We start from the raw sequence: 27,517 nt of genomic DNA on the forward strand, positions 1-27,517 counted from the left end.
TTAGACCTCAGCGAAACCAATATTCCCACTGTTATTACTGCTTGCTGTGTGCTCCACAATATCTGTGAGAGTAAGGGGGAGACGTTTATGGCGGGGTGGGAGGTTGAGGCAAATCGCCTGGCTGCTGGTTACGCGCAGCCAGACACCAGAGCGGTTAGAAGAGCACAGGAGGGCGCGGTACGCATCAGAGAAGCTTTGAAAACCAGTTTCATGACTGGCCAGGCTACGGTGTGAAAGTTCTGTTTGTTTCTCCTTGATGAAACCCCCCGCCCCTTGGTTCACTCTACTTCCCTGTAAGCTAACCACCCTCCCCTCCTCCCTTCGATCACCGCTTGCAGAGGCAATAAAGTCATTGTTGCTTCACATTCATGCATTCTTTATTCATTCATCACATAAATAGGGAGATGACTACCAAGGTAGCCCAGGAGGGGTGGTGGAGGAGGGAAGGAAAATGCCACACAGCACTTTAAAAGTTTACAACTTTAAAATTTATTGAATGCCAGCCTTCTTTTTTTTGGGCAATCCTCTGTGGCGGAGTGGCTGGTTGGCCGGTGGCCCCCCCCACTGCGTTCTTGGGCGTCTGGGTGTGGAGGCTATGGAACTTGGGGAGGAGGGCGGTTGGTTACACAGGGGCTGTAGTGGCAGTCTGTGCTCCAGCTGCCTTTGCTGCAGCTCAACCATACACTGGAGCATAAACTTCAGCCCTGTCTTCAGCCCGCCACTGACTCTCTTCAGCCCGCCACCTCTCCTCCCGGTCATTTTGTGCTTTCCTGCACTCTGACATTATTTGCCTCCACGCATTCGTCTGTGCTCTGTCAGTGTGGGAGGACAGCATGAGCTCGGAGAACATTTCATCTCGAGTGCATTTTTTTTTCTTTCTAAGCTTCACTAGCCTCTGGGAAGGAGAAGATCCTGTGATCATTGAAACACATGCAGCTGGTGGAGAAAAAAAAAGGGACAGCGGTATTTAAAAAGACACATTTTACAAAATAGTGGCTACACTCTTTCAGGGTAAACCTTGCTGTTAACATTACATACATAGCACATGTGCTTTCGTTACAAGGTCGCATCTTGCCTCCCCCCACCGCATGGCTACCCCATCAACACTCCCCTCTCCCTGTGGCTAACAGCGGGGAACATTTCTGTTTAGCCACAGGCAAACAGCCCAGCAGGAATAGGCTCCTCTGAGTGTCCCCTGAAGAAAAGCACTCTATTTCAACCAGGTGACCATGAATTATATCTCACTCTCTTGAGGATAACACAGAGAGATAAAGAACGGATGTTGTTTGAATGCCAGCAAACATACACCGCAATGCTTTGTTGTACAATGATTCCCGAGTACGTGTTACTGGCCTGGAGTGGTAAAGTGTCCTACCATGAAGGACGCAATAAGGCTGCCCTCCCCAGAAACCTTTTGCAAAGTACATTTTGGGAGTACATCCAGGAGAGCCGCGAATGCCAGAGCAAAGTAATCCTTTCACATGCTTGCTTTTAAACCATGTATAGTATTTTAAAAGGTACACTCACCAGAGGTCCCTTCTCCGCCTGCTGGGTCCAGGAGGCAGCCTTGGGTGGGTTCGGGGGGTATTGGCTCCAGGTCCAGGGTGAGAAACAGTTCTTGGCTGTTGGGAAAACCGGTTTCTCCGCTTGCTTGCTGTGAGCTATCTACAACCTCCTCCTCATCATCATCTTCTTCGTCCCCAAAACCTGCTTCTGTATTGCCTCCATCTCCATTGAAGGAGTCAAACAACACGGCTGGGGTAGTGGTGGCTGAACCCCCTAAAATGGCATGCAGCTCATCATAGAAGCGGCATGTTTGGGGCTCTGACCCGGAGCGGCCGTTCGCCTCTCTGGTTTTCTGGTAGGCTTGCCTCAGCTCCTTCAGTTTCACGCGGCACTGCTTCGGGTCCCTGTTATGGCCTCTGTCCTTCATACCCTGGGAGATTTTGACAAAGGTTTTGGCATTTCGAAAACTGGAACGGAGTTCTGATCGCTGTATGGGGAAAGGAATCCGTGCTATCAGATCTCGTACCTCCCGTTCAGTCCATGCTGGAGCTCTTTTGCGATTCTGGGACTCCATCATGGTCACCTCTGCTGATGAGATCTGCATGGTCACCTGCAGCTTGCCACGCTGGCCAAACAGGAAATGAGATTCAAAAGTTCGCGGTTCTTTTCCTGTCTACCTGGCCAGTGCATCTGAGTTGAGAGTGCTGTCCAGAGCGGTCACAATGGAGCACTCTGGGATAGCTCCTGGAGGCCAATACTGTCGAATTGTGTCCACAGTACCCCAAATTCGAGCCGGCAAGGCCTATTTAAGCGCTAATCCACTTGTCAGGGGTGGAGTAAGGAAATCGATTTTAAGAGCTCTTTAAGTCGAAATAAAGGGCTTCATCGTGTGGACGGGTGCAGGTTTACATCGATTTAATGCTTCTAAATTCGACCTAAAGTCCTAGTGTAGACCAGGGCTAAGGCAACTACAGGATATCCAGAACAGCAGAGTGGGATGGCTGGAGCTAATCTCTTGTTCTCATTCCATTTCCCTTAAACCCAGAAGTCTAACTTGTGATATTTCATTTCCATTTCACAACTGCATACTCCAAGGGCACTTGGTTGTGAACAGAGGGAGTGGGCAAAGGAAACAATTCTGATATGAAAAACTTTTTGGAAGGGAGTCAAATCAAGAAAATTTCATGAGCCAGCACTTTGTTCTGATGATCTTTATACAGCAGCAAAAGCACAAGGCTGGCCAGTTTGCATATGTGTTGCCAACAAAAAGTCAAGAAAGAGACAAAGTTGGCAATGAATCAAGTTATTGTATTGACAGTAACAGAGCAAACTCCCTTGGAACTCGGCCATGGCCTCACATCGTACCATGTGAGCAGACAACTTTCTGGTTCAAAGGTTGTGCCAGCATCAATGGCTCCAATACACCTGGCTCCACGCTTATGGAATTCCCTTTTTGTGCACCAGCAGGTCTCTTCGCATTCTCAGCCCTGGCTTACAACGGGCCTTTACTCTAGTTATGTTCTGAATCTTTGTTGCACGGTTACTCTGTGATGCTGTTTGATATTCTTGTTGAGTAAGTTCCTGCCTCTCCCGCCAGGCCTGAGTCAATGGGGTTTGTGCCAAGAACACGGAGGTTGGAATCAACCTCCAGCACAGGCAGGCAGGGTGCACGGCTGCTCCACAGTCCCTTTGTGGTCACTATTTTTGCTTCAGGAATAGTGTTTGAAATCCCTACAGATACCTTATGTGGGTGTTTGTGGTCACTAGATCTATGTAATTGTGGACTCATGGGCTACACCATGGTCCTTTCCCGAGCCAATGCTCTCTCGTTGCCAGAGAAAGAGAATCATAGTGGAACAATGTGGGGAGTGGAAAATAGTTTTCAAAACAGGGGAAAATGTTGAGAAATTCGGCACCGTCACTTACATCCCTCCACCTCTACATTCAAGGACTGTATGGCATTACACACAAGAAAGCAGAGGGACAAGTGGGCATAAGGGGCCTGATGCTGCAGTCCTGACCCAGCCAAAACGCTCCTTGACTGCTGTGAGATTTTTGTTTTATGAACAGAGCTACAGGGTCACACCCTCGATAAAACTGACTAACCCTAAAGAAAACTATTAAAAAGTGACTACTGTATTACAAAATATGATGGCCAACACAATAATAGCACAGAAAGCCCCTATTTCATAATTGCTACCAAGCCACAGTGTATCACTGAGTCAGGGGTGACAGATTCTGCCTAAAAGTGGGGGGGACCTTGAGTCCCTGCCCCTTTGTGGCCCTACCCCTGCCTCAACTCTGCCCCTGGAGGCCCTGCCCCCTCCAAGCCAGAAGCCAGAGATGGGCCTGGGAACCCAAGCCCCTCCACCTGCCTGGGATGGGAGGGGGGTCCAAGAGCAGCCCCCAGCCCATACCCCCATCCCCTGAGCCCTCCGCCCGGGGTAGGTGGAAGGGCCGCAGCTCCCCACAGCTGCCCAGGCTCCTCAGCTGGGCTTCGCTTCCAGCCTGGCTGCGGGGTGGGGCCTTGGGGGGAAGAGGAGGGGCAGGGGACTGGGCCCATGGTGAAAAGTGGGTGGGCCAGGCCTGTCCACTTTCAAAAAGTGGGAGGCCCATTGCCCCTTGGCATCCCCTGTTCTAGTGCCCCTGCACTGAGTACATCTACACTAGTGCCTATGTGTCTGAATCCTGACAAGAGCAGTCAGGACCAAGGGTCAGAGCAGGGTCAAACCAGAGGCTGAGCGTAGCAGAGGAGTTTTAATCAAATTCTAGGCCAGGGTTGATACCAAGGATCAGAGTCTATGACCTGGATAATGGAATGGAGAGTATGCTTGTAAAACTTGCAGATGACACCAAATAGGAAGAGGTCGCAAGCACTTTGGAGGAAAAGATTACAACTCAAAATTACCTTGACAAATTGGAGAATTGGTCTGAAATCAACAAGATGAAATCCAATAAAGACAAGTGCAAAGCACTTAGGAAGGAAAAATCAAATGCACCACTACAAAATGGGGAATAACTGGCTAGCTGGTAATACTGCTGAAAAGGATCTGGGGAATATAGTGGCTCACAATTGAATATGAGACAAAAATGTGAAGTTGTTGCAAAAACGGCTAATATTCTGGGGTGAATTAACAGGAGTGCTGTCTATAAGACACGGGAGGTAACTGTCTCGCTCTACTTGGCACTGGTGATTCCTCAGCTGGAGTCCTGTGGGCACCACACTTTGTCCACATCTTTCTTAAATTGGAGATAGTCCAGAGGAGAGCATCAAAAATGATAAAAGGTTTAGAAAACCAGACTTGTGAGGAAAGTTTGAAAAACCTGGGCATGTTTAATCTTTAGAAAAGAAGACTGCCGACAGTCTTCGTGTATGGTAAGGATTGTTACAAACACTGTTACGAGTGAAGGTAGGGCAAGAAGTAAGGGGCTTAATCAGCAGCAAGGGAGATTTAGGTTAGATATTAGGAAATAATCTAACTTTAAGGGTAGTTAAACTCTGGAATAGGCTTCCAAGGGAGGTTGTGGAATACTCATCATTGGAGGTTTTTAAGATCGAGTTGGACAAACACCTGTCAGGGAAGATGTGTGTTTACTTGGTCCTGCCTCAGCGCAGGGGGCTGGACTTGATGACTTCTTGAGGTCCCTTTCAGCTCTACATTTCTATGTTTCTATGGTACCCAAGCAAGACACAGTTATAAATCAATGATTGTATTGATTTCTGATGAACCACTATTATGCATGTGGCTAAAGCTGTGGCCTAAAAACAGTTTATTAATGACAAATCATTGTGCCCCTGACTCTGTGCATTTCTCCGCTAGCAATCAGGCACTGATGGTCCCAAGTCTGCTTGGACCAGGGGAAAGGGAGGGTGCAGCTTAGAAAGGTGCCAGTTGGGGCTGGGGTAGCCGTAGAAAACATATAGTTAGTGATCTGAAGTTAGCGAAAGCTGTCTTTTGTCCCTTGGAAGATTAAACAGTTTCAGTGCTTCTCCCACCCCCTGATCTTACCATCTCCTTACAAATGGGAGCCACACAGAATGGGCAATGGAGTAGAAATGGGGGCAGGGAGCAGGGTAAGGTCTGGGAAGGGGTCGGGAACAGAACACAGTTGTAGAACACTTTGGTTGTCTGAGGAAGAGCTAGTCACAGCCCTCCTTTCTCCCTTGGACAATTGCAAAACTTTTATCATCCCTGTCCCTGGTGTCTGGCCTCTCCCTAAACTGAGACATACTGCACAAGCAGGGGAAATAAGGGTGGGAGCAGGATCTGGTCTGGCAGTTAGATAAACACAGTGCAGTCTCCCTTTGCAGTGGAGAGATGAGAGGATTATGGTGCTGATCTGAAACTTCAGGGAAGCACAGAAAGTTGCTGAGGTGTCTTTCTTTCCTTGTCCATTTCACAGTTGTTAGGCAGGGACAGGAGCAGGATCTTCTGGTGATGCTGGGCCGGGGGAAGGGGGCGTGAAGGGTAGGCACTGTTTGGGATTCGCATTTCCCTTTGCATGGAAACTCTGTATGCTACTGATAACACAGTCAATTTCCAGTGAAATTGCTTCCCGGTCCTGTAAGTATATTTCAGCAAATTTCTGGTATAGCAGAAACTCCAGCTGGGGCTTGAGGTTCAACAGCAAGTGCAAATCTGCTTGGTCCACCTTCACAGCTAACCAAATACCTCCAGGCAGCAATATATACAGGCGTGACCATTAGCAGAAACATCTCTCTGGCATAGAATGCCAGCTCCCCTCCACAGGACTGGAAAGCGACTTCTTTTCCATTCTGGTACCTTGAAACCTGCTATGTTCTCCATATGTTGGCCAGCCTTTAAAGAAGGCATTCCAATTTGGTAGCATGGCCCTCGGAGGCACTACCTTCCTCCCTTGAGACTGTATGAACATTTTAAATTTTTAGAAAATTTACTACATGTATCTTACCATTACTAGCCTCTGCTCCTTCCTCAGGGTCTTCAGGAGTTGTCTGACAACAAAGGATAGTCTAATAGTCACATTCCTGGAATGCTGAAAAGTATAAAAATTGTGGCTTTCTGCAGCAATGTTAAGTGTGTGTGTGGGATTTCTTGGCTTCTTCCAAAGAAAAAATATATAATGCTACCCTTGTCTTTGAACTGGCGGGCCCTCCAGCTCCTGAAAGGGAAACCATTCCCCTAGAAGGGCAGGAGCAGCACACCAAAGGCAGATGGAGAATGACCCTGGAAGAAAAGCTCATAGGGATAGACAGGAGAAACCAGGAGCACTGAGTTCCTCAGGGCACAGGAGGATTGGGCTTTTCAGAAAGAGGAGATACTGATTAACTGGCTCATGGAGTGGGAGGTTTGCCTTAGGGAATGGGACCATTTCCTAATAGAGAGGCTCACTGAACTGGTGGCCAAACAGGTTTTGGGTCTGTCTGCTGCCCAGGCCACTGAACAGGCCCATGAAACACCATCTCCTCCTCCTCTGGCTGTGACCCACAGCAATGCTGGATCAGAGTATCCTGTTTCAAGGGCTCCTGCTGAGTGACAAGGAGGAGAACATGGAGTCTGTAGTACTCCTGTGACCTCACTCTCCACTGGCACCCAAATGACTCGCAGGGGGACCTCCCAGAACAACCAGGAGTGGGACAATGAGCTTGCAGGAGTCCAGAAACCCCACCATATGCCCGGCCCACAAACTAAATGCAGGAGACATCATCGGTTTTCCCCAAGAGTAATTTTCTCCCATCATTTCCCCCTTCTCAGGGGAGGGCAAAGGGGACAGGTACAGAGACAGTAACATTTGGCTAGTGTTACCAGTTGCATTCACTTAATTTGTTTAAAGATTTGTTGTTGAATTTTCTTTTTAAAAATTATTTCAATGATGTTCAATCTAGCACTTTTAAGAAACGCTGTACATTTCCTTGACTAGTGTGTGGCCCATCCATCCTAAGTCTGATGAACTGACATTTTTTGCAGGTTCGGGACTGGGCCCCGCACATGAAATCGAATGTCTTTATGGTTCAGCTTACATGCAGAAAATCAAAACACAATTCCAGTAACAATACATGGACTGACAGCATCTGCTACTACCCGGTGCATAAATGGGCCCTTCTTCCCCCCGAAACCTTAACCAGTTTCATCCATAGTAGGCATTAGTGCTTTATAACAGCTGCCAAATGCAGCTAGCACTGCTGACAATGAAGGGTTAAACTGCATACCCCTGAGCAAATCTTCATAAGGCCAGGTAAGAGACTGAGTGCTCCCGAGAACAGATGTTTGTGAACAAATGTGGAAAGTGAAGACAAAAGCATTGCACAATGTACCACCTTCCACAACACAGGTGCAACCTTAAGGTGATAACCCAGTGAAGTTGTCCTGTTATAATTGTCTTTGATGTGTGCAGTGTCACAGGAACAAACAGCTAATGACCTTTAGCTACAGGGGACCAAAATCCTCACACAGCTATGTAGCCCTACAGATATGTACCAATGTTCCCATATGTGCATTTCCAGCAACTGTACAGGATGTGAAGGTTTCCCTTGCACAGGCAATTGGCAACACCTCCTTCCCTACTGTGCAAAGAGGTGTGCACATGTGGCATCCGTGATTTCCCTTGCCTCAGGACCAGTGTGCATGTGGATGGGGCCCAGCTTCCTGTAATGAGTTCGTAAACCAGTCTTGTCTTAGAATCATAGAATCATAGAATATCAGGGTTGGAAGGGACCCCAGAAGGTCATCTAGTCCAACCCCCTGCTTAAAGCAGGACCAATTCCCAGTTAAATCATCCCAGCCAGGGCTTTGTCAAGCCTGACCTTAAAAACCTCTAAGGAAGGAGATTCTACCACCTCCCTAGGTAACTCATTCCAGTGTTTCACCACCCCCTTAGTGAAAAACTTTTTCCTAATATCCAATCTAAACCTCCCCCACTGCAACTTGAGACCATTACTCCTCGTTCTGTCATCTGCTACCATTGAGAACAGTCTAGAGCCATCCTCTTTGGAACCCCCTTTCAGGTAGTTGAAAGCAGCTATTAAATCCCCCCTCATTCTTCTCTTCTGCAGGCTAAACAATCCCAGCTCCCTCAGCCTCTCCTCATAACTCATGTGTTCCAGTCCCCTAATCATTTTTGTTGCCCTTCGCTGGACTCTCTCCAATTTATCCACATCCTTCTTGAAGTGTGGGGCCCAAAACTGGACACAGTACTCCAGATGAGGCCTCACCAATGTCGAATAGAGGGGAACGATCACGTCCCTCGATCTGCTCGCTATGCCCCTACTTATACATCCCAAAATGCCATTGGCCTTCTTGGCAACATATCCAGCTTCTCGTCCACTGTCACCCCTAGGTCCTTTTCCGCAGAACTGCTGCCTAGCCATTCGGTCCCTAGTCTGTAGCTGTGCATTGGGTTCTTCCGTCCTAAGTGCAGGACCCTGCACTTATCCTTATTGAACCTCATCAGATTCCTTTTGGCCCAATCTTCCAATTGGTCTAGGTCCTTCTGTATCCTATCCCTCCCCTCCAGCGTATCTACCACTCCTCCCAGTTTAGTATCAGTGTCTTGAGCCAACTCAGGACAGGAGCACTTCCCTTTACTCTCACAAACATTATGGCGTGTGCAGAAGGTGACAATTATACAAAGAGCATTTGCCACACTGGCATCCAGATGAGTACATAGGCAGCACCAACGAGATTTCAGTCTACCAAACACACACTCTACGACCATTCTGCACCAGCTACTGAGCTTGTAATGAATTCCCATTTTTTCCAGAGAGACTGATGTGAGGATACGGTTTCATGAGCCCAGTTAGGGGCGGGTATGCGGAGTCCGCCAAAATAATAGTTGGCACAGACACACCGTGCAGAACAATTTCATTTCTGGAGAACAAAGTCACTTCTTTCCCTTTCAAGTACAATCCTGATCTCCTCAGTGCTTTGGTGTCATGAACTTTTCTAGTGTTTCCCACAATGATATTCATGACTCTGCGGTCCACTATGTCTTTCAGAACAAGTGAATAGTAACATTTTGGGTTCACATACTCACTCACCCTTTGTGGTGAGCAAAGTTTTGGGATATGGGTGCCATTGATGACCCCTGCACAGTTCAGAAACTCCATCCTCTCAAATTCAGCTATTGTTTCTTACGGCAACCACCTGCGGGTAAATCTCAGTGTTAACTGCCTCACAAATCTGCACAACTATGAACCCGATAGTGGATTCTCCAACCCCAAAGTGGTTTGCAATGGACCTACAGCTGTCTGGTATTTCCAGCTTCCACAGGGCAATAGCCATCTGCTTCCCCACCAGCGTATGTCTTCCCTGAATCACATGTCCTGGCAGTGGAGGTTTGGTACAAGCACCTCACGCAGCTCCATGAAGGTCTGTGTCTTCATTCAGAAGTTCTGAAGCCCCTGTTCTTCATCCCAAGTTTCTAAAATGATGTGATCCCACCACACTGTGCTGGATCTCCTGCACCAGAAGTGATGGTCCACTCAATACTGGCATTCACCATAACTGTACCATTTGAGTTAAATAATTGTCATTGACGCTCAAGGTCAGCCATCTCTGACATGTCAAAAAGTTCTGCCCAAATTTCATTCAGCATGCAATCAATGGTCTACTCCACTACCTAAAAATATGCCCTGCAATAGGGAGCAGGAGCAGAATTAGATCAGCATCTCATTGCTCCATGTCTTCAACTCAGTGTGGCCGGGAATAACAGTGAGGGGTGACTTGATCAGGAACTGCCATCAGCAAATGTGTGGAGGTGGGGGACAGTACCAACAAGACACAGCAAAGCAGTTCCTAGACACACAGAATCCTGGGATGCTGTCCCTGAAAGGGTAGCTCTAACATTGCGTAACAACAGTGGCAGTGTGGACACGAGTATATGCATGTACACAGCATTATACCTATGTCCAGCCCAGCATAATGTCAATACTCAGCGTGGGTATGGGGAACATGTGCAGGCATGTGCATGGTTCAGTACTCAAGCATGCTCACCAGTGTAGACAACGCCTTTGTGTACAGCCCAGAAAAGGAAGTTATTTGACCCCTTTGCAAAATACACTCTCCATTTAAGCAGAATGTCCATTTCTTTTCTTTTTTTTTCTTTTTTCTTTTTTTGGTGAGAACAACCTATCTTTGTTTAAAACTTTTCTTTATCCTTCTCCTAAGGAGGCAGGGCCTGTTGGAGTAGGGGTCATGGGCCTTTCACTCAACCTTTTATTCCAAATGCTATTTTTTTTTTCAATTTAAATTCACTCCCGCTCCTCCTTATGCACAATCATTTTGTGTAGCACAACAAAAGGGGCCTGACAACCTCCTCTGAGAGCACTTTTTTATTTTACTGTCACCCCGAATAACTTTTCACTTTGTTAACTTCTTTTCTCCATCCAGGAAAAATGAGGGATTCATAGCTTTGGTAGCTGTTCTCTATACTACATACACCGATCCTTTTTTGAATGTTTCTGTGCATTGTGTTAGATGAATACGCAATGGGTACAGCCTTCAAGGGAGTGAAATCAGTGGGTAAAATTTTCAAAAATGCCTTAGTAACCCAGGATTTTAAGGCCCATTTTTAAAAGTGACTTAGGACCTGATTTTTAAAGGTATTTAGATACCTAAAGATGGGATTTTCAAATGGGAGTTAGGTACCTAGGCACTTCTGAAAATTCCTATAGGCACATATATGCATAGTTAAATTATTAAATACCTTTAGAAGTCTGACCCTTAGGCGCTTAAGTCCCCCTGACATTCTGTGAAACATAGGCTCCTAAGTCACTTTTGTAAATGGGACTTGGGCTGCTAACTTAGGCTATGTTTAAACTACAGCCTCTGTCAGCATAAGTTATGTTGCTGGGGTATGACTATCTGCGCTGAGCACTGGGCAGGCTCAGCGAACCCCACCTCCTCCCCTGCCTTTCCCAGAGCTCATTTTCTGCCCCTCCATGTAAGATTTATGACAGAGAAGGAGTCCCAGGCAGGTCTGTGGTGACAGCCACTAGAGAAGCAGTCCTGTGCATTAGAGACAGACCGCAACCTGAACCCCAGATCTGAACAAACTCAGACTTAGGGGAGGTTTGGATCTGGAGCTAAACTTCGTCACTTGGGCCTATCTGTTGTGTGTATGTGTTGTGTGGAGCTGGTAAGGGTGGGGTGAATGGGAATGCTTTGGTCCTAATTCCTTCATACCTTGAGGAGACATGGATATTTCAATTCCCTTCTGAAGCAAAACTCACCCCTGCCCTGTGTTTGAGGTGTCATTTAGATGTTCAGAATGCAGGAATAACTCTGGAAAATTGCCAGCCAGGACACCTTCTATAAAAGGTTTGTAAGCGTGACCAATCCTTGCTGCAGTAGATATGTAACCTTCCTTATGGCCAAATTCCATTCTCAGATGCGTGCATTCTGAATGCATAACACCGAAGTTAATGTGGGCCCTACACATACATCCAAAATCCCTAACGGTCATTGTGAAAAAAAGTGGAAATTCATTGTTATTTTTCACAAAGTGTCATTTAAAACTTTTGACTTCAGATTAATGGTAAGCCAGGACGCCAGTCTAAATGTTCCTTGTTCAGGGCTTTTTATACGGGCTGCAAATAGATAGCTTTTTATAATGCACTCATAGAAAAAAATGAATTAAGGGGCTCTGCTACACATGCAGTGAGGGGAATGTTCTCCACTGTCATCTGAATTCTCTCCTGTAAGAGTAATAATATGGGATTTTTTTTATTTATAGAGCACCCTTGCCAGAAGGCCTCTGGTGCCTGTCAAAGTGGAATAAAAAATGTCATGATAGCAAATGTCACATGGACCAGTAAACTGAGTGGGGAAGAGACAAAAATTCTCCACAACCTTCACCTCTCCACAACCCCATCAATACACCTTCTGACACATATATGTGCATGATGACACACCCTGCCAGGGTTAGTAAGTGCTCAGCTCAGAGACCAGGCTCAGTTTCAAATCTTGCCATCAAATAAACAAGATGAAACTCATATGGCAAAAGCTAATTGAGAATTCCTGTGTCTTATTTCCCACCACAGGGCATGAAAGAAATTTATTTGTGGAATTAATTCAGGCTTATGGAAGAAAACAAATGAAGTGCAAGCACTAAAGTTAATGCCGTGTTAAGGCTAAGAAACCGCCAAGCATATAAAAGTCAAGTAAATCCAGAAAAAGGAAAAATAAAGCTAAGCTTTCTAATTCGCCCAAGCAAGACAGAGGCAACGCTGGTAGGAAGAGGGAAGTACTAGAACTTGCCTCCTCTTTAACATTCCACAGTACTGAAGGCATCTGCCCTCAGATTGTTAAACTGGTGTGCAGCCTTGGGATCCTTTTGGACTCCTCAGTGCTACTCGATGCCCAAATAGCCACAGTGGCAAAAAATACCAGTGAGTGGCCCCGTCCTATCAGACACAGACCTGGCCATGATGATCCATGCATTTGTGACCTCTAGGCTTAATTACAGTACCTTAATCACAACAGGCCAGCCTGTGAACCTATTGCTCACGTTTGTGAACTGTACACAGCTGGACTTGAGTGGAACTACTCCCGAGAGCAACTGCTCACTGATGTGAGTAAGGGGTTTGCATACTGGGTCTACATCTAGAATTGAAGACATACAGAATCATAGAATCATAGACTTTAAGGTCAGAAGGGACCATTATGATGGTCTAGTCTGACCTCCTGCACAATGCAGGCCACAGAATCTCACCCACCCGATCCTGTAACAAACCCCTAACCTATGTCTGAGCTACTGAAGCCCTCAAATCGTGGTTTAAAGACTTCAAGGTGCAGAGAATCCTCCAGTAAGTGACCCGTGCCCCATGCTGCAGAGGAAGGCAAAAACCCCCCAGGGCCTCCGCCAATCTGCCCTGGAGGAAAATTCCTTCCCGACCCCAAATATGGCAATCAGCTAAACCCTGAGCATGTGGGCAAGACTCACCAGCCAGACACCCAGGAAAGAATTCTCTGTAGTAACTCAGATCCCACCCCATCTAACATCCCACCACAGGCCAATGGGCATATTTACTGCTAATAGTCAAAGATCAGTTAATTGCCAAAATTAGGCTATCCCATCATACCATCCCCTCCATAAACTTATCAAGCTTAGTCTTGAAGCCAGATATGTCTTTTGACCCCTCACGCAGCTCCAACTGGTAGAAAATACAGTGGTCCTATGTAAACACATCATCCCAGTACTTTGCTCTCTGCAGTGGCTTCCTCCAAATACAGAGACCCTTCTTTCCTGAAGCCTTCCCTGTGATAGATACTAGCTACCTGAGGAATCACCTTCTTCCCTATCCCATACCCTTCCACCAGAACATTGAAACCATCAGCCACTAAGGGCTTGTCTTCATGTACAGTGTTGGAGTTGCACCAGTGAAGATGCTCCTATGCCGACAGGAGAGCTTCTCCCATTGGTGTAGTTAATCCGCCTCCCCAAGGGGCCCTAGCTATGTTAGGAGAAGCTCAGGGGTGTGGATTTTTCATACCCCTGAGCCACCTAGTTATACTGATATAGGTATGTAGTGCAGACCTGTTCTGTGATTTAGCCTCCCCTTAGTCATGTCCTCACACACCGGTAGACACCAATACGGCAAACACTTATGCAAGGAACTCAATGCACATGAACTAATGGGTTCACTCACGTGGGTAAAGTTACTCACCTGTGTAATCAAATAAATCTATTTTACCCTGTATAAAGCTTATACAGGGTAAACTCATAAATTGTTTGCCCTCTGTAACACTGATAGAGAGATATACACAGCTGTTTGAGTTAATTAATAAGTAAAAAGTGATTTTATTAAATACAGAAAGTAGGATTTAAGTGGTTCCAAGTAGTAACAGACAGAACAAAGTGAATTACCAAACAAAATAAAATAAAACACGCCAGTCTATGGTTAATATAGTAAGAAAACTGAATGCAGATAAAACCTCACCCTCAGAGGTGTTCCAGTAAGCTTCCTTTTACAGACTAGTCTCCTTCTAGTCTGGGTCCAGCAATCACTCACACCCCTTGTGATTACTGTCCTTTGTTCCAGTTTCTTTCAGGTATCTTTTGGGGTGGAGAGGCTATCTCTTGAACCAGCTGAAGACAAAATGGTGGTGTCTCCCAGGGGTTTAAATAGCCTTTCTCTTGTGGGTGGACACCTCCCCCTCCCCCTGTATAGAATCCAGCTACAAAATGGAGTTTTGGAGTCACATGGGCAAGTTACATGTCCATGCATGACTCAGTTCCTCACCAGCCAAGCCACATTCCTGGGAAAGCTCAGATGTGGATTGGCATCTCCAAGTTCAATGTTGGCTTAAGGACTTCTTGATTAGGCACTTACTGGGAATAGACTTTTCTCAGGAAGCTGACCAACTGCTTCTCTGAGGTTTTTTAAAATTAAACAAGCATTCAGCCAATATTCATAACTTTGAATACAAAAATGATACATGCATACACATAGGTGAATATATTCAGTAGATCATAACCTTTGCAGAGATATGTTACGTGGCATGTAGCATAAACATATTTCAGTTATGTCATATATACATTCATAAGCATATTTCCATAAAGCCTTATGGGGTGCAACATCACAAAACATAATAAAATTACAGCCTAAACAGTCTTTCAAGGTAATCCAAGGAAATTTTCTCCCCACATTGTTTCATAAAGAGAGATATTCCTATCGCAATGAATGCTCTTATCTTCTTGTAACTGTTGCAACAAATCTCTTAGTGCAATTGTAAAATCTGTGGCTTTGGGTGCTCCGAGCAGTGCTTCGTGTGTGTATGAGAGCTTTCTGCTCTGAAACTCAGTGCAGCAGAGGGTGTCGTATTAATTATTGGCTGGCCCATCTCTTAAGCCTTTTAAGGGTAGTAGGTGAACTGTCAAAGGAGCTAATGCAGTGCAGCTGATACCTATTAAAAACCCCATGGAATTAACGAGTCTGGTGTGATAAAACAATTTGGAAACAAAAAAGCTCCTGTTTTATATTGATCTGAGGGTGGAGGAGCTTCACCCTGGCAACTTTCCAAGTATGAGTTAACACACCAGGGTGCATCCTGCAAACACTTACACAGGTGACTTCACTCAGAGACATCTGCATAAGTGTTTGCAAGATCGGGCCTCAAATAGGAACAAAATGGTGCTTCAGTCAAGTTACTTCTTATCTTTATTTCAGAGGCTTGTCCTACATGTCCTGGCATGTAATGTTCCATTTCCATCTAAGGGATGTGTGTGTATCTATACACATACAGATGTACTATATACATATAAAGATAAGAATTCATCTTCAAAGTATGGATTTTATTCTTACAATAAAATTTGCCACACATGTTCAGGTGAAAGCCATGGGACAAATGAATCCCACAGAGCTTTCATCATTGCCAGTCACGAGCATTCAAAAATCTAGACTCAAACCCCCTAAAAATCATGAGACTGGGTTCAAAATTATGAGATTTTAAAATAAGTGATACATTTGGGAGGTCTGTGTATTGGCCTTCTGGGATTTATTTGCCTTTAGGGTGCACTCTAGTCACACTTTCAGGCTTTTCTCTGCAGCATGAGGGCTAAAAACTCAGCTTTCCTTAAAAAAAAAAAAGAGAGAGAGAGATTCCCGTGAAATCACCTGGGGCACACACCGAATATCGTGGGAGTTGGGACAAAAATCACAAGAACTGAGAACACTTAGCTCTCCAGTGCAGCATGTAGCCATCCTAACTCTACGTGTGCCACACGAAAACTACAGGTCTCATCATACCATGTGAGCAAGAGAGAATTTTGCATGCTAGGGACACACCCCTAATTTCTGCAAGCTTCCCTCCATATTAAAAATGAATGCAGTCCATAGGACATGGTGTCAAACTCTGTGGGCCACATTTCGCTTACAGGCTACACTTAGCGCTACTCTGTTCAAACTGCCTGTCAGGAATAATATTTGGACTTGGAAGATGACGTCCTGCCACTGAATTAACAATAATCTGCAGCTTTCCATTTAGATCAAGTTGGAGCAAGGCACACTCTGGGATGTGGTGGGCTGCACCTCTGGCATTACGGGGATGTGTTTTTGTTTATTTTTATGTTATAAATCTAAATAAAATAATTAAGTAAAGGCAAGGTGGCTGGAATCCGCCCCACTTAATAGCTGACAATGTGAGCATAAAATAGAAAGTCTGGAGGTGCGGGTATTAGAGAATGAGTGTTGGCAATAAAACAAGCAAAGCAATGCAGGCCTAAACATCTACATTTTTATAGGGGAAGTCGAAGTCCTTTAAAACTTGTGTTTATTTAAGGTGGTTGTTTTTTTCTCTCTTTTTACCGTTGATGTCATTGCTAGTATAAGCCTTTTATGGTCATCACTTAATAGTTGTCTTTCTGTTTCAAAATCAACAAAGAGCAAAGTAAAAGAAGAATGAAAAAAAAAAGTGGCCCTGCTTCCTCCTTGGGAAATGGTGTAAGTTCATGGAGGAAGCTGTCTTCCTGTTTTCTCCATAATAGCAGCTTTGCACGGTTTTAGCAAGTTCTATGACTCTAAGCCTCCTCAATATTGTGTATGTCCCTCTAAACATCTGGCTGCTTTTTTACTGCAAGGATAAAACACATTTATTTTCCACAAACCGTACACAATATTACTTGCCTAGCATATGATCTGCTGGGTCCCTAAAAGTAAAAATGTACAATGAGATCAATAGACTCGAGCCTGTGTTGTAGTAGTGTCAACAGGATTAACTTTGCAATTATAATGGAATGTGGCCCAGACCCCCTCCCTCTTTTTTTTAATCATACGTGTTTTCCTTGATACAAACTTGTGCCTGACATCCTGAAATAAAAAATAATTCCAACTCAAATCTGCTTTGTACATTCAAGTCAGATTCAAAGATACGTCTATCAGTATTTTTTCCTGGGCGTATATATATATAAGACCACCATTTGGAAGGGAATGCCTTTTTTACTCCGTTTAGAAGCCATCTTTCTCATTTATCTGTGCGATGCTAAAAAATAAAACTCATGCCATAAAGTTCAGAGCACTGTATACTAGGAAAGAAAACTGAGTTCCTTTATTATCTAACGGCAGTCTGGTTGCAACATCAAATCTCAGTGGGGCGGGCACTCAAGCCATAAAGCCGGAAAAAAACATTATAAATCAACAGATTTTGTAAGCTTCCCATTCCAAGTGCTGTTATTTTTAGACATACCGCGTGCATGGGTAAGCAACAATGTCACAGAGCACTTCACCAAAAAGTTTTAACTTTCACCTGCTGGTGCCGCCTGAAATTATATACAATTTTATTGCACACCACAAGCCCCCAAATGGTCTATATCCCATATTCTGAAAGATCTGACAAAAGACTAGCTACAGTTATTTGGTCCATCAATTGCAAACAAGCAGGCTGCTTGGGGGCTGAGTCATTTCCCACAAACCCATGACAAGAAACAAGTTCAGATACAAGTAGAGTTTTGTTTGATACATCAAAAAATTGTATTTTCTCCCTCATCTTGCAGCCCTTATATTTGTGCAGTTTCCACTTAAGCAAAGAGTTTTTATGCTCAAAGATTTCAGGAATTAAACTAAAACCGTAGCACCTTTGAGAATAGTCGTCCCCAAACTTTTTACCTCGGGCCTCCCCTTACCCCTGTCCGCCCTCCCTCCAGCCCCCCGCGAGCTGGGGCCAGGAGCAGGGCCACGGCTACAGGAGGGGGCAATGCGGACAGAGGTAAAGGGGCCGAGGTAAGGGGGCCAAGCTGGGACCACGGCTGGGGGCAGGGGTGGGGGCGGGGCTGGGAGTGGAGCTAGCCGCTGGGGTCAGGACTGGAACTAGGTGGCACTCCCTCCCTATCCCCAGTGGGAGCTGGCCTGGGCCCCAGCTGGGGACCCCTGAACATTCCTCCATGCCCCCCTAGGCGGGCACACCCCACATTTTGGGGACCTCTGCTTTAGAAGGTCTATAGGGCTGAATTCTGCTGTCTTTATATTAAGGAGAACTCCCAGAGGAGTCAGTGGATGCTTTGCTCAGTTATGACTCAGTTCAGCCAAGCATATAAGTATGTTCTTAAGTTTAGGCATGTGCCTGAGTTCCACTGAAGTCAATGGGAATTAAGTATATGCAAAAGTGTTTTGCTGAATAGGGAGGGATTGCTGATTCAGAGACTTAAGGGCTGCAGAATCTGACCCTGAATTTAAACCCTGAAGACTAAGAACCTAAAAGTGAAAGGGTCACATTCTACTCTCATTGTAAATTTGCAATAAAGGCAAAATTTGGCCCAGACGGACTAGAAACAAAAGTGAAACTGACGAGTTTACTTCAGTGTCCCAGCTGAGAGAAATACAAAAGGTAGAACAAAACAAACAAAAAAACTGACTACAGTAAAAATGGCCACATCCTTCTCCAATGGCAAAATCACACTGATACCAGTGAGATCAGATCTGCCACTACAGCAAATTAGATTCTAAAACTTCTTAGGGGCAGATCATGGTCCATGCCGTTAGTCATTACCTTTCCTCTCTCATGCCTATACCATTGTACCATTGTACCTCCAGTACCAATGTGAGAATGGAAGTAGGCCCTGCAAAGCCACTACAGGGCAGGAAGGGGTGGAGACTGGGCAGAGGCATAGCTCCGCCCCTTCCTCTGTATAGACCAGGCATAGACTTGGAGCAGTTTTTTCCTCATCAAAGCAGCAGGGTAACTGAGAGGCAGATTGTGACTCTTGGGTCCTGACTCTACAGGTTGCTACCCCTGCTACACACAGAAAATTAACTCAAAATCTAGACTCAAGTAAAAAAAATTGTTCCTGAAAACATGATTTTTTCAATGATAATGTCCCTGTAATATAGTTATGTGGAGAGTAATTCACAAGTAGTAAATAATATGCATCTCTCTTTACCCTGATATCTAACCATGAGCCACATAAGTGTTTGATATAGATTACCATCTATATGCCTTATTACAAATTACACACTGAATGTGTAAATCATCAACAATTTAGATCTTAATGTTACTTGCTCAGACGGCCAGGGCACATCTAATCTCGCTTCTGCTGCAGTTAAATATAAGCTATTCATTTGAATACAAAGGTAGAAATTCAGAAAGTTATCCTAAGCCTGAATAGCTCTGGATCCCATACAGTTAGGGCCACGAAGGAGGGCACAAGTGTAGAGTATATAGATTATACATTTTTTTAACTTCTGCCAGTCCCACAGCAGTATGAAGGAGCAGACAGGCCCAGCTCCTAAAACAAACACACCAAAGGTAACTGGAGTGAGTGTCAGCCTCCTCAAACCAGTGACCCCCTCAACCTGTGCTGAAGAGACAGCCGGGAGCAGGTGGGTGTCTGAAGGTCCCTCCTGCAGCCTATGGGGAGGAGCGACAGAACTTGGGGCTCAAGTGATTGCGGGGGACAACTAATAAGAAAACAGGAATGGTAGTGAGGTCATACAGCCAGAAGTAGGGAACCTGATGGGGACACCAAGCAGAGAACCCTGGACAGCACTCACTGCTCCTCAAAGGTATCTAAGGAGCCAGTGGATGTGGCCCAGAGGAACTCTGCCTGGATACGTGTTTGAAGGGAGGAACAGAAATAGGCTCCACAGTTGCAGAGCACCTCCCGGCCCATCCTCCTCCTCCTAGTTTATAGATGGCCACTTTGGCCAGCACCAGGAGAAGATTGACAAGGAAGTCTTGCTACCTCGGGGGGCCCCGGACAGGGTGTGTGTAGATCAGGATGTGCAGGGACAAGTGCAGCTCAGTGAGCTGAGACAAGCAGTCATTCCATATAGGGTATGTTCTGATCTTATTGCAAGAAGATTCACAGTATGCAGCTTCACAATAGTCTTGAGAGCCGTGAGAGTCAAACAGCTGCACTGAGATGACTAAGGAAATACCTCCAACTGGTGTGTGTTCGTTTTTGGAATGTACAATTTTAAGCCATAAGATCAGAAAGAAAAACATGATGGTGTACCCCATTTTCCCAGTCCATTGCCACAGACCCAGATGCATGCACTTCTTTTAATCTAGCAGCAGTGAGAATTTGGGCTATGGGATTCCCTTGAGCCCTCTCCCCACAAACCGGAGAACTTCCTAAGACCATTCATTTCCTGCCTGACCTGGATCCCAAGTTTTCTTTTTTTTCCCTGCTAATCCCCAAAGCCTGATATTACATTATCTTTGAATCCAACAGTGGCTTACACATTTCCAAACAATGATTACATGTGTAGTTTTGAGCGTCTATTTAAGTATTAATGACTCATCTGGATTTTTATCAGCCAGGTCATAGAGAGCTACAGCAGATCTAACATTTAGCTACAACCTGCTACCTGAAAAATGACCAAAAAGGTATTCATACCCTTAGCAATTTAAAAAGTAGTTAAGAAATAGAAGGCCCTACAGCTTTTCATGTATGATCTGTTATCTTAGAAGAGGCAGTGCCTCCTAGTGTGGAGAGCAGCAGATGGAGTTCCTCACTTTAACAGTGACTACGGCCTTTTCTACACTATGGGGGTAAGTCGACCTAAGTTACGCAACTCCAGCTACGTGAATAGCATAGTTGGAGCTGATATAGCTTAGGTCAACTTACTGCAGTCTCTACACCATGCTGCATCGACGGGAGACGCTCTCCCGTCGACTTCCCTCACTCTTCTTGTTCCGGTGGAATACCGGAGTCAATGGGAGAGCAATCTGCAATCTGCGATCAATTTGGCGGGTCTAGTGAAGACCCTCAGTGCATCGATCGCCACAGCGTCAATCCCTGGTAAGTGTAGACCTGCCCTCGTAGTGTGACCTTGGACAAGTCACTTAACTTCTGTATGTCTCATTTTACAGTAAATTTGATACCTCAAAGGAGCTATGCTTAACTCATTAAAGTTTGTAAAGTGCTGTGAGAGCCTTGGATAGGATGATCTATGGAAGTGAAAAGTGGCAGTGTATTATCTATCTGGGTAATTAAATACAGTACAATAGAAAGTGAAGAAAGAAAAGTGTGGGACAGATCCTTAGCTGGTATAAAATGCTGAGGATGTGCCCCTGTATGTATAGCAGCTGTTTACAAACTGCATCTGAGACCCTTTAGAGAGTCAGACAGCACAGAAGACCAGTATAAATTATTTTAGTACTTCCTTAAACAAGTGCTATGAGTAAACTAGATGGAAAGTGCCAGATTCTCCATTCTGCAGCAGTGGAAAAAGGAAAGCAAGAAGTGTGGAAAATGCTGCCATTTGGATGTGATAGTATTTTACACCCACTTTGCAGTGATATTCATGCCCAGACAAGGCATGGTGAATTGCTCCCTACATCTAAATGAAAGTGGTTGCATTGGTAAAACTGTGCTAAACTTTGCGCTTGCTGCTTCCCAATTCCCACCCAGGAACCTATCCTTGAAACAAAGCCCGTTGCCAACTGTGCCCACATATCTATTCAGGGGACACCATCACAGGGCCTAATAACATCAGCCACACTATCAGAGGCTCGTTCACCTGCACATCCACCAATGTGATATATTCCATCATGTGCCAGCAATGCCCCTTTGCCATGTACATTGGTCAAACTGGACAGTCTCTACGTAAAAGAATAAATGGACACAAATCAGGTGTCAAGAATTATAACATTCATAAACCAGTCAGAGAACACTTCAATCTCTCTGGTCACGCGATTACAGACATGAAAGTTGCGATATTACAACAAAAAAACTTCAAAACCAGACTCCAGGAAGAGACTGTTGAATTGGAATTCATTTGCAAATTGGATACAATTAACTTAGGCTTGAATAGAGACTGGGAGTGGCTAAGTCATTATGCAAGGTAACCTATTTCCCCTTGTTTTTTCTTCCTCCCCCCGGCCCCCCAGACGTTCTTGTTAAACCCTGGATTTGTGCTGGAAATGGCCCACCTTGATTATCATACACATTGTAAGGAGAGTGATCACTTTAGATAAGCTATTACCAGCGGGAGAGTGGGGTGGGGGGAGGTATTTTTTCATGCTTTGTGTGTATAAAAAGATCTTCTACACTTTCCACAGTATGCATCCGATGAAGTGAGCTGTAGCTCACGAAAGCTTATGCTCAAATAAATTGGTTAGTCTCTAACGTGCCACAAGTACTCCTTTTCTTTTTGCGAATACAGACTAACACGGCTATTACTCTAAAACCTTTCCTAGTTGAACATTACCTGTTTACACTGTCTAGTTAGCTAGACTGTCAAGTCTTCAGGGCAGGGACCTTGGGTGAAATTCTGGCCCTGTTGTAGTCAATGGGAGTTTTGCCATTGACCTCAATGGGTGAGTCTAAACTGCAATGTAAACCTGGACTGAGGGACCCAGGGTTGTGGACTCTGTGTTTCCAAGCCCACACGTGAGCATCCACACTGCACTGTAAACCTGGGCTTACAATTGCTGGACCTGGGTCTCAGAGCCATGCTAATGCATCCACATAGCACTACACAGACCTTCTGACTCAGGTCTGCGGCTTGAGCTGGAATCACACTGCGGAATGACAGGGCTTGGACCCAAGTTACAATGGGACTTGGACTCTGACCCATCCCCCTTAGTGGAATCCTAGGACCTGGGTCCTGAGTGCTTGCTGACCCAAGTCAGACTGTCTTGTGTCTGGATGAAGCTCAAGGCCGAGTCAGAGCCTGGGCTTAGTGTGCAGTGTAGATATACCCAACAGGATGAGGATTTCACCCTTTGTCTCCATGCCTGTCTGTAAAACACCTAACATACCATCTGAGCTCCACTCAGTGCAGAACTATTTCTGAATCAGCCAAGCTGGAACAGTTTCCGTGGTGTCAGAGAAAAGGATTACATAATTGATAGTCATTTTCTGACCCTCTTCCCATGGCTGACCACATGTTTTAAACAAAAGGACTAAATCCCAGGTCTAATCAGTTATCACAGTGAGAAAACTGGGCTCTTTTTAAACACACCAACATATTATAGAGTTCGACAAATGGAAGTGCCAGAAAAACAAATGGCAGAGGAGGCTGGGGAGGTAAAAGTTTGGGTGGCAGTTTAAGTGGAGCACTCTGAAAAGTAGCTGTTTTTTCCTCCATCATTGTATTAGTTAATCTTCCTGGGAACAGGCTGATATTTATTCGTCCCAGGAGAAAGTGGAGTTGTCAGGAATCCAAAAGGATAAGGTTTAAGGCTCCGCACCATTAGTCATCTAATGGAAGAAAGTGGCACAGTTCTTTAGAGATGCATTATACTTTTCTCCCCCTTACAATTTAGTCTGAATTTCACAAAATTCAATGTGGGTTTAAACAGACACACTCCGTGAGGACTACCCTTCTCCCACATGGGACTGTCCTCAGTCTATAGGCTGCGAAATGGTCCGTATTCATCAGGCTAATGCAGCGTGGCCCCAAACAAAATTATAACACCCTGTTAGAACTTAGAAAGAACTTATTCCTGTGTTTGGAACGGGAACACATGGAAAAGTTAAAATATCCTTCCTTCCACATAGCTTTCTACTGAGTCGATTCATACATAATGATCATTTAACTCTAAGCAGTGAGGCAATGGCAGCCATACGAACACTAAAAGGAGAGCGAGCTTTTCAATCTATGGCCTGGTTGTTGTGCTTTGCTCTTCCAGTTGTTGAGAGGGGCACTAGGAAGGATGCCCTGTTGTTGAGCCACATGACTAGGAGTCAGGAGATGTAGGTTCAGTTCCAAGTTCTGCCCCAGACTCTCTGTATGACTTTGGCCAGGCTGCTTAATCTCTCTGTGCCTCGTCTCCCCCTTTTCAAAACGGGGAGTATAGCACTTCCTTTCTCCTGCCTCACAGGGGTGGTAGCATGCCAAATTCATTCATATCAGCAAAGCACTCTGAGTTCTGCAGATGGAAGGCTCTACAGGGGCCTTACCCTACAAGGGACTGCCTTCCCCCAATCCCCAGTGACTTATTTGAGCCAACAAGTCAGAGGAGGATGAGGCTACTGAGCACCTGCCACAATCAGGCCCAAGAAGCACAAAGTACTGTTAACTAGCAGCCCTTCTGAAATATTTAAAATAAAAATAGCACCGTGTCCTGATGCTGCACCTTTCATCTGAGGATCTCAGAGCACTCAAACATGGAGGTTAGATTCTGATATCTTTACTCAGACTGAACAGTCTCCCCAAATACCCCACTGAAGTAAACAGGACTCTTACTGAGTAAGGTGCTACACCACATGAATAAAGGAAGGCCCTGATTAACCTACCCAACTCATATGGGAGAGGTAAATATTATTATACACATGTTACAGATGGCTAACCCACAGCTGGGGTTAAAGTATCTTACACAAGGTGGCCATAGTGATTATTAAAAACACTTGGCAATTACTATTTATATCTACTCAGAGTGCCAGTGGAAGCCACAGAGTCCACGCCCAGGTCCCTGCTCTAACCATTATGCACAATGATTAGCATTTTCCAAAGCACCGAAGTGACATTGTTTGCAGTGTTGTTGTAGCTGTGTTTGTCCCAGGACAGGAGAGAGACAAGGTGGGTGAGGTAATATCTTTTACTGGACCAACTTCCGCGAGTGAAAGAGACAAGCTCTCGCGCTTACACAGAGCTCTTTTTCAGGTACCTCTCCCAGACATGAAGAAGAGCTCTGTTGAGCTGGAAAGCTTGTCTCTCTCACCGAAGGAAGTTGGTCCAGTAAAATATATTACCTCACCCACTTGTCTCACATTAATAGAACTAGTCAGGAATTTTTCTACAAGACATTTTCTCATTGAAAAATGCCAGTTTTTCAAAGTGAAAGCTCTTTGTGAGAAGGGGCCAGGACTGACAAATTTCTTGCGTTGAAAAAATTTGTAAAGAAAAGATTTCCAATGGCTCAATGTCCCGTTTCGACATTTCTGAAACAAAATGGTTTTGGTTTTTTGGTTCATTTCCGTTTCACAATTCAAGGTAATTATAATTAAAAAATAAATGAATACAAAATACTCTAAAGGAATCGTTTTGATTGATCCAAACTGAATTTGTTTCTTTTGTTTTGCCAATTTGTGAAATTTTAGAAATTTTGACTTTTCAGGATAGGGAAGTTTTTTAAAAAAGTTTCCCAGGATGGGAAAACTCTTGCCTGCCTCGCTCTATTTAGGAGCCTAATCCCATTGAAAATAAATAGGATTTAGGCTCCTAAACTGCTTAAGCATTTTTGACATTTTTATAAATGAGCCCTTATTTGCTTTTGTACTAGTGTTACATTGTTAGCATCCCATTGTTTTCTGTAGAGATACTCCTGATTCACCATGGCTTGTGTCAGTGCAGAATCAGGCCCACTGCTGCTCTGTATTTCCCTTCAGTTACCAAATCAATGATTTTAAACTGAAAAAGCTAAAGGACAAAGAAAACAAACCTCCCTTGTGAAGAATAATCTGCAAGAGGGCACACATTTCATGATCCTGCTGCTAACTGAATGCACATACAGTAAATCAATGTATCCAGCCACTTCAATCACAGTCCAAGCCCTTGCTGAGGTACTAAGAGCTGCCGAGACACATTGACAAAATCCAAGTACGGTCTTTTGGCACAGTTATCAGTCTTACATCTCGTCTAGAGGCAGAATACATGCGCTGACCTTCCACTGGTCTTAGCCTCATGCTTCAGGGTGTGTTTGTGCCTTGTCTTTTTCCTGATTTGAAAATAACTCCTGACCTCCTTAGTTCGTGGATGTGATGTGCCAAAATGCCTCTTGTTGGAGGCCGTTGTTCACTGGGTAAGCTAAGTTTCAGAAGGGAGCAAACACAAGACAGATGTGTGTATGTGTTCTGGGGAAAGGGAATGATTGCTTGATATTGTCAAGTAACAATAGAGCACTGGGGTTTTTTAAGTGAGTCTCGTGCTTGTGAATAGTGCTAGACTGTCAGACTTGCATTCAGAAGACTTAGGGCTTGTCTACACATAGAGTTGCTCCTGATTAACTCCATGTGTGGACCCTCTTATTCCAGAATAAGAATGCCTTGTTCTTGGTTAGCTTCACCCACTTTCTGGTCTAACAGATTAATAGATTAATTTGTTCCGAGGCCTGGAAGGACTGCTGTGATCATCTAGGATGACCATATTTCTCAAAGGGAAAATGGAACACCATGTGGAGCTGGTGCAAGCCCTCCACCCCTGCCTCTGCGGGGCTGGTCCGAGCCGCTCACCCTGCCTGCTCCCTGCATGAGGCTGACACGCATTATTGTTCGCTTGAGCCCTGCCTCCCCCTCTCAAGCCCTGCCTCCCCCACTGCACAGGGCTGGCATTGCCACTTGCCCCCTGCATCGCCCCCTGCACATTCCTCCACCACCTTTTTGACAAAAGTGGGCATTTGTCCCAATTTGCTCTTGCCCACTGATCAACTTTTAACTTTAAGTGTGGATACTCTACATCACTTTAAGCCCGGTTTATGTTGCTGCTGTTATTAGATTAATTTCACTGATGTAAGCCAGGTTTAAAGCACTGGAGAGTATCCACTCACGAAGCTGCTCCAGGGTGGAGTTCTGGGAAGAGCGTGTGTACGCTACTGAGGAGACAACACACCTGGGCCTCGCATTCCAAGAAAGGGTACCAGATAGGAAGTCTGCGCCACAGGAGTGTGCCTGAGCTGCTGGAATTAGGGACAGTGTCTGGATGCTGCTCAGCTGGATAGAAAGCACACCGAATCCAAAAGCCGAATGCAGCATAGCAGGCTGGTAACGGTCCACAAAAGGGCACTTGGCCAGAGTTGTAACACCACTCATCCGGGGAGGATTGAGCAGACATCTGCATACCCAGAACCAAAGTCCAGGTGGCTTGCACGGGGATGTTAGGGGGGTGTTTTACTCTTGTGTTTAGTCATGTAGTCCAAGTCACCTCTGTGATATGTGGACACCAGAATGTGAAGACACTCTGTTGTGTCAAAATTACATCCTATCACAATGTGACAATTCACTGTCACAGCATCATGTCACACTCAACAAAAAGTTAAAGTTTGCATTGATATTATATCAACATGTGAGCAGAACAAATGTTTTCCCAGGATGTCATGGGTTTTGCACAGCTCTGGAAAATGATTTTTCTACAGTCGGCAGCAGTGCAAAC

General features: G+C 45.1%; 2 protein-coding genes across 3 annotated transcripts in view; both read right to left on the reverse strand.

The window, feature by feature from the left end:
• MAML2 (mastermind like transcriptional coactivator 2) overlaps positions 1-27,517 on the reverse strand; it is a 301,446-nt gene that overhangs the window by 177,264 nt on the left and 96,665 nt on the right. The window lies entirely within an intron of this gene.
• On the reverse strand, positions 428-2,083 carry LOC140907166 (uncharacterized). Its single transcript, XM_073332482.1, has 2 exons — positions 1,528-2,083; positions 428-936 (listed from the first exon to the last, which is right to left on the reverse strand). The coding sequence occupies exons 1-2, from the start codon at positions 2,081-2,083 to the stop codon at positions 674-676; spliced, it is 819 nt and encodes a 272-aa protein (XP_073188583.1). The 3' UTR covers positions 428-673.

This window comes from Lepidochelys kempii, chromosome 1 (assembly GCF_965140265.1).
Source record: "Lepidochelys kempii isolate rLepKem1 chromosome 1, rLepKem1.hap2, whole genome shotgun sequence".
NCBI lineage: Eukaryota > Metazoa > Chordata > Testudines > Cheloniidae > Lepidochelys > Lepidochelys kempii.

What these genes read in the sequence shown, in the direction of transcription:
- LOC140907166 (XM_073332482.1), bottom strand. Translation starts at nt 2,083, where the DNA reads ATGATGGAGTCCCAGAATCGCAAAAGAGCTCCAGCATGGACTGAACGG. An exon ending in AGGCGGAGAAGGGACCTCTG is followed by an intron (nt 937 to 1,527) that starts GTGAGTGTACCT and finishes TTTCTCCACCAG; the next exon opens with CTGCATGTGTTTCAATGATC.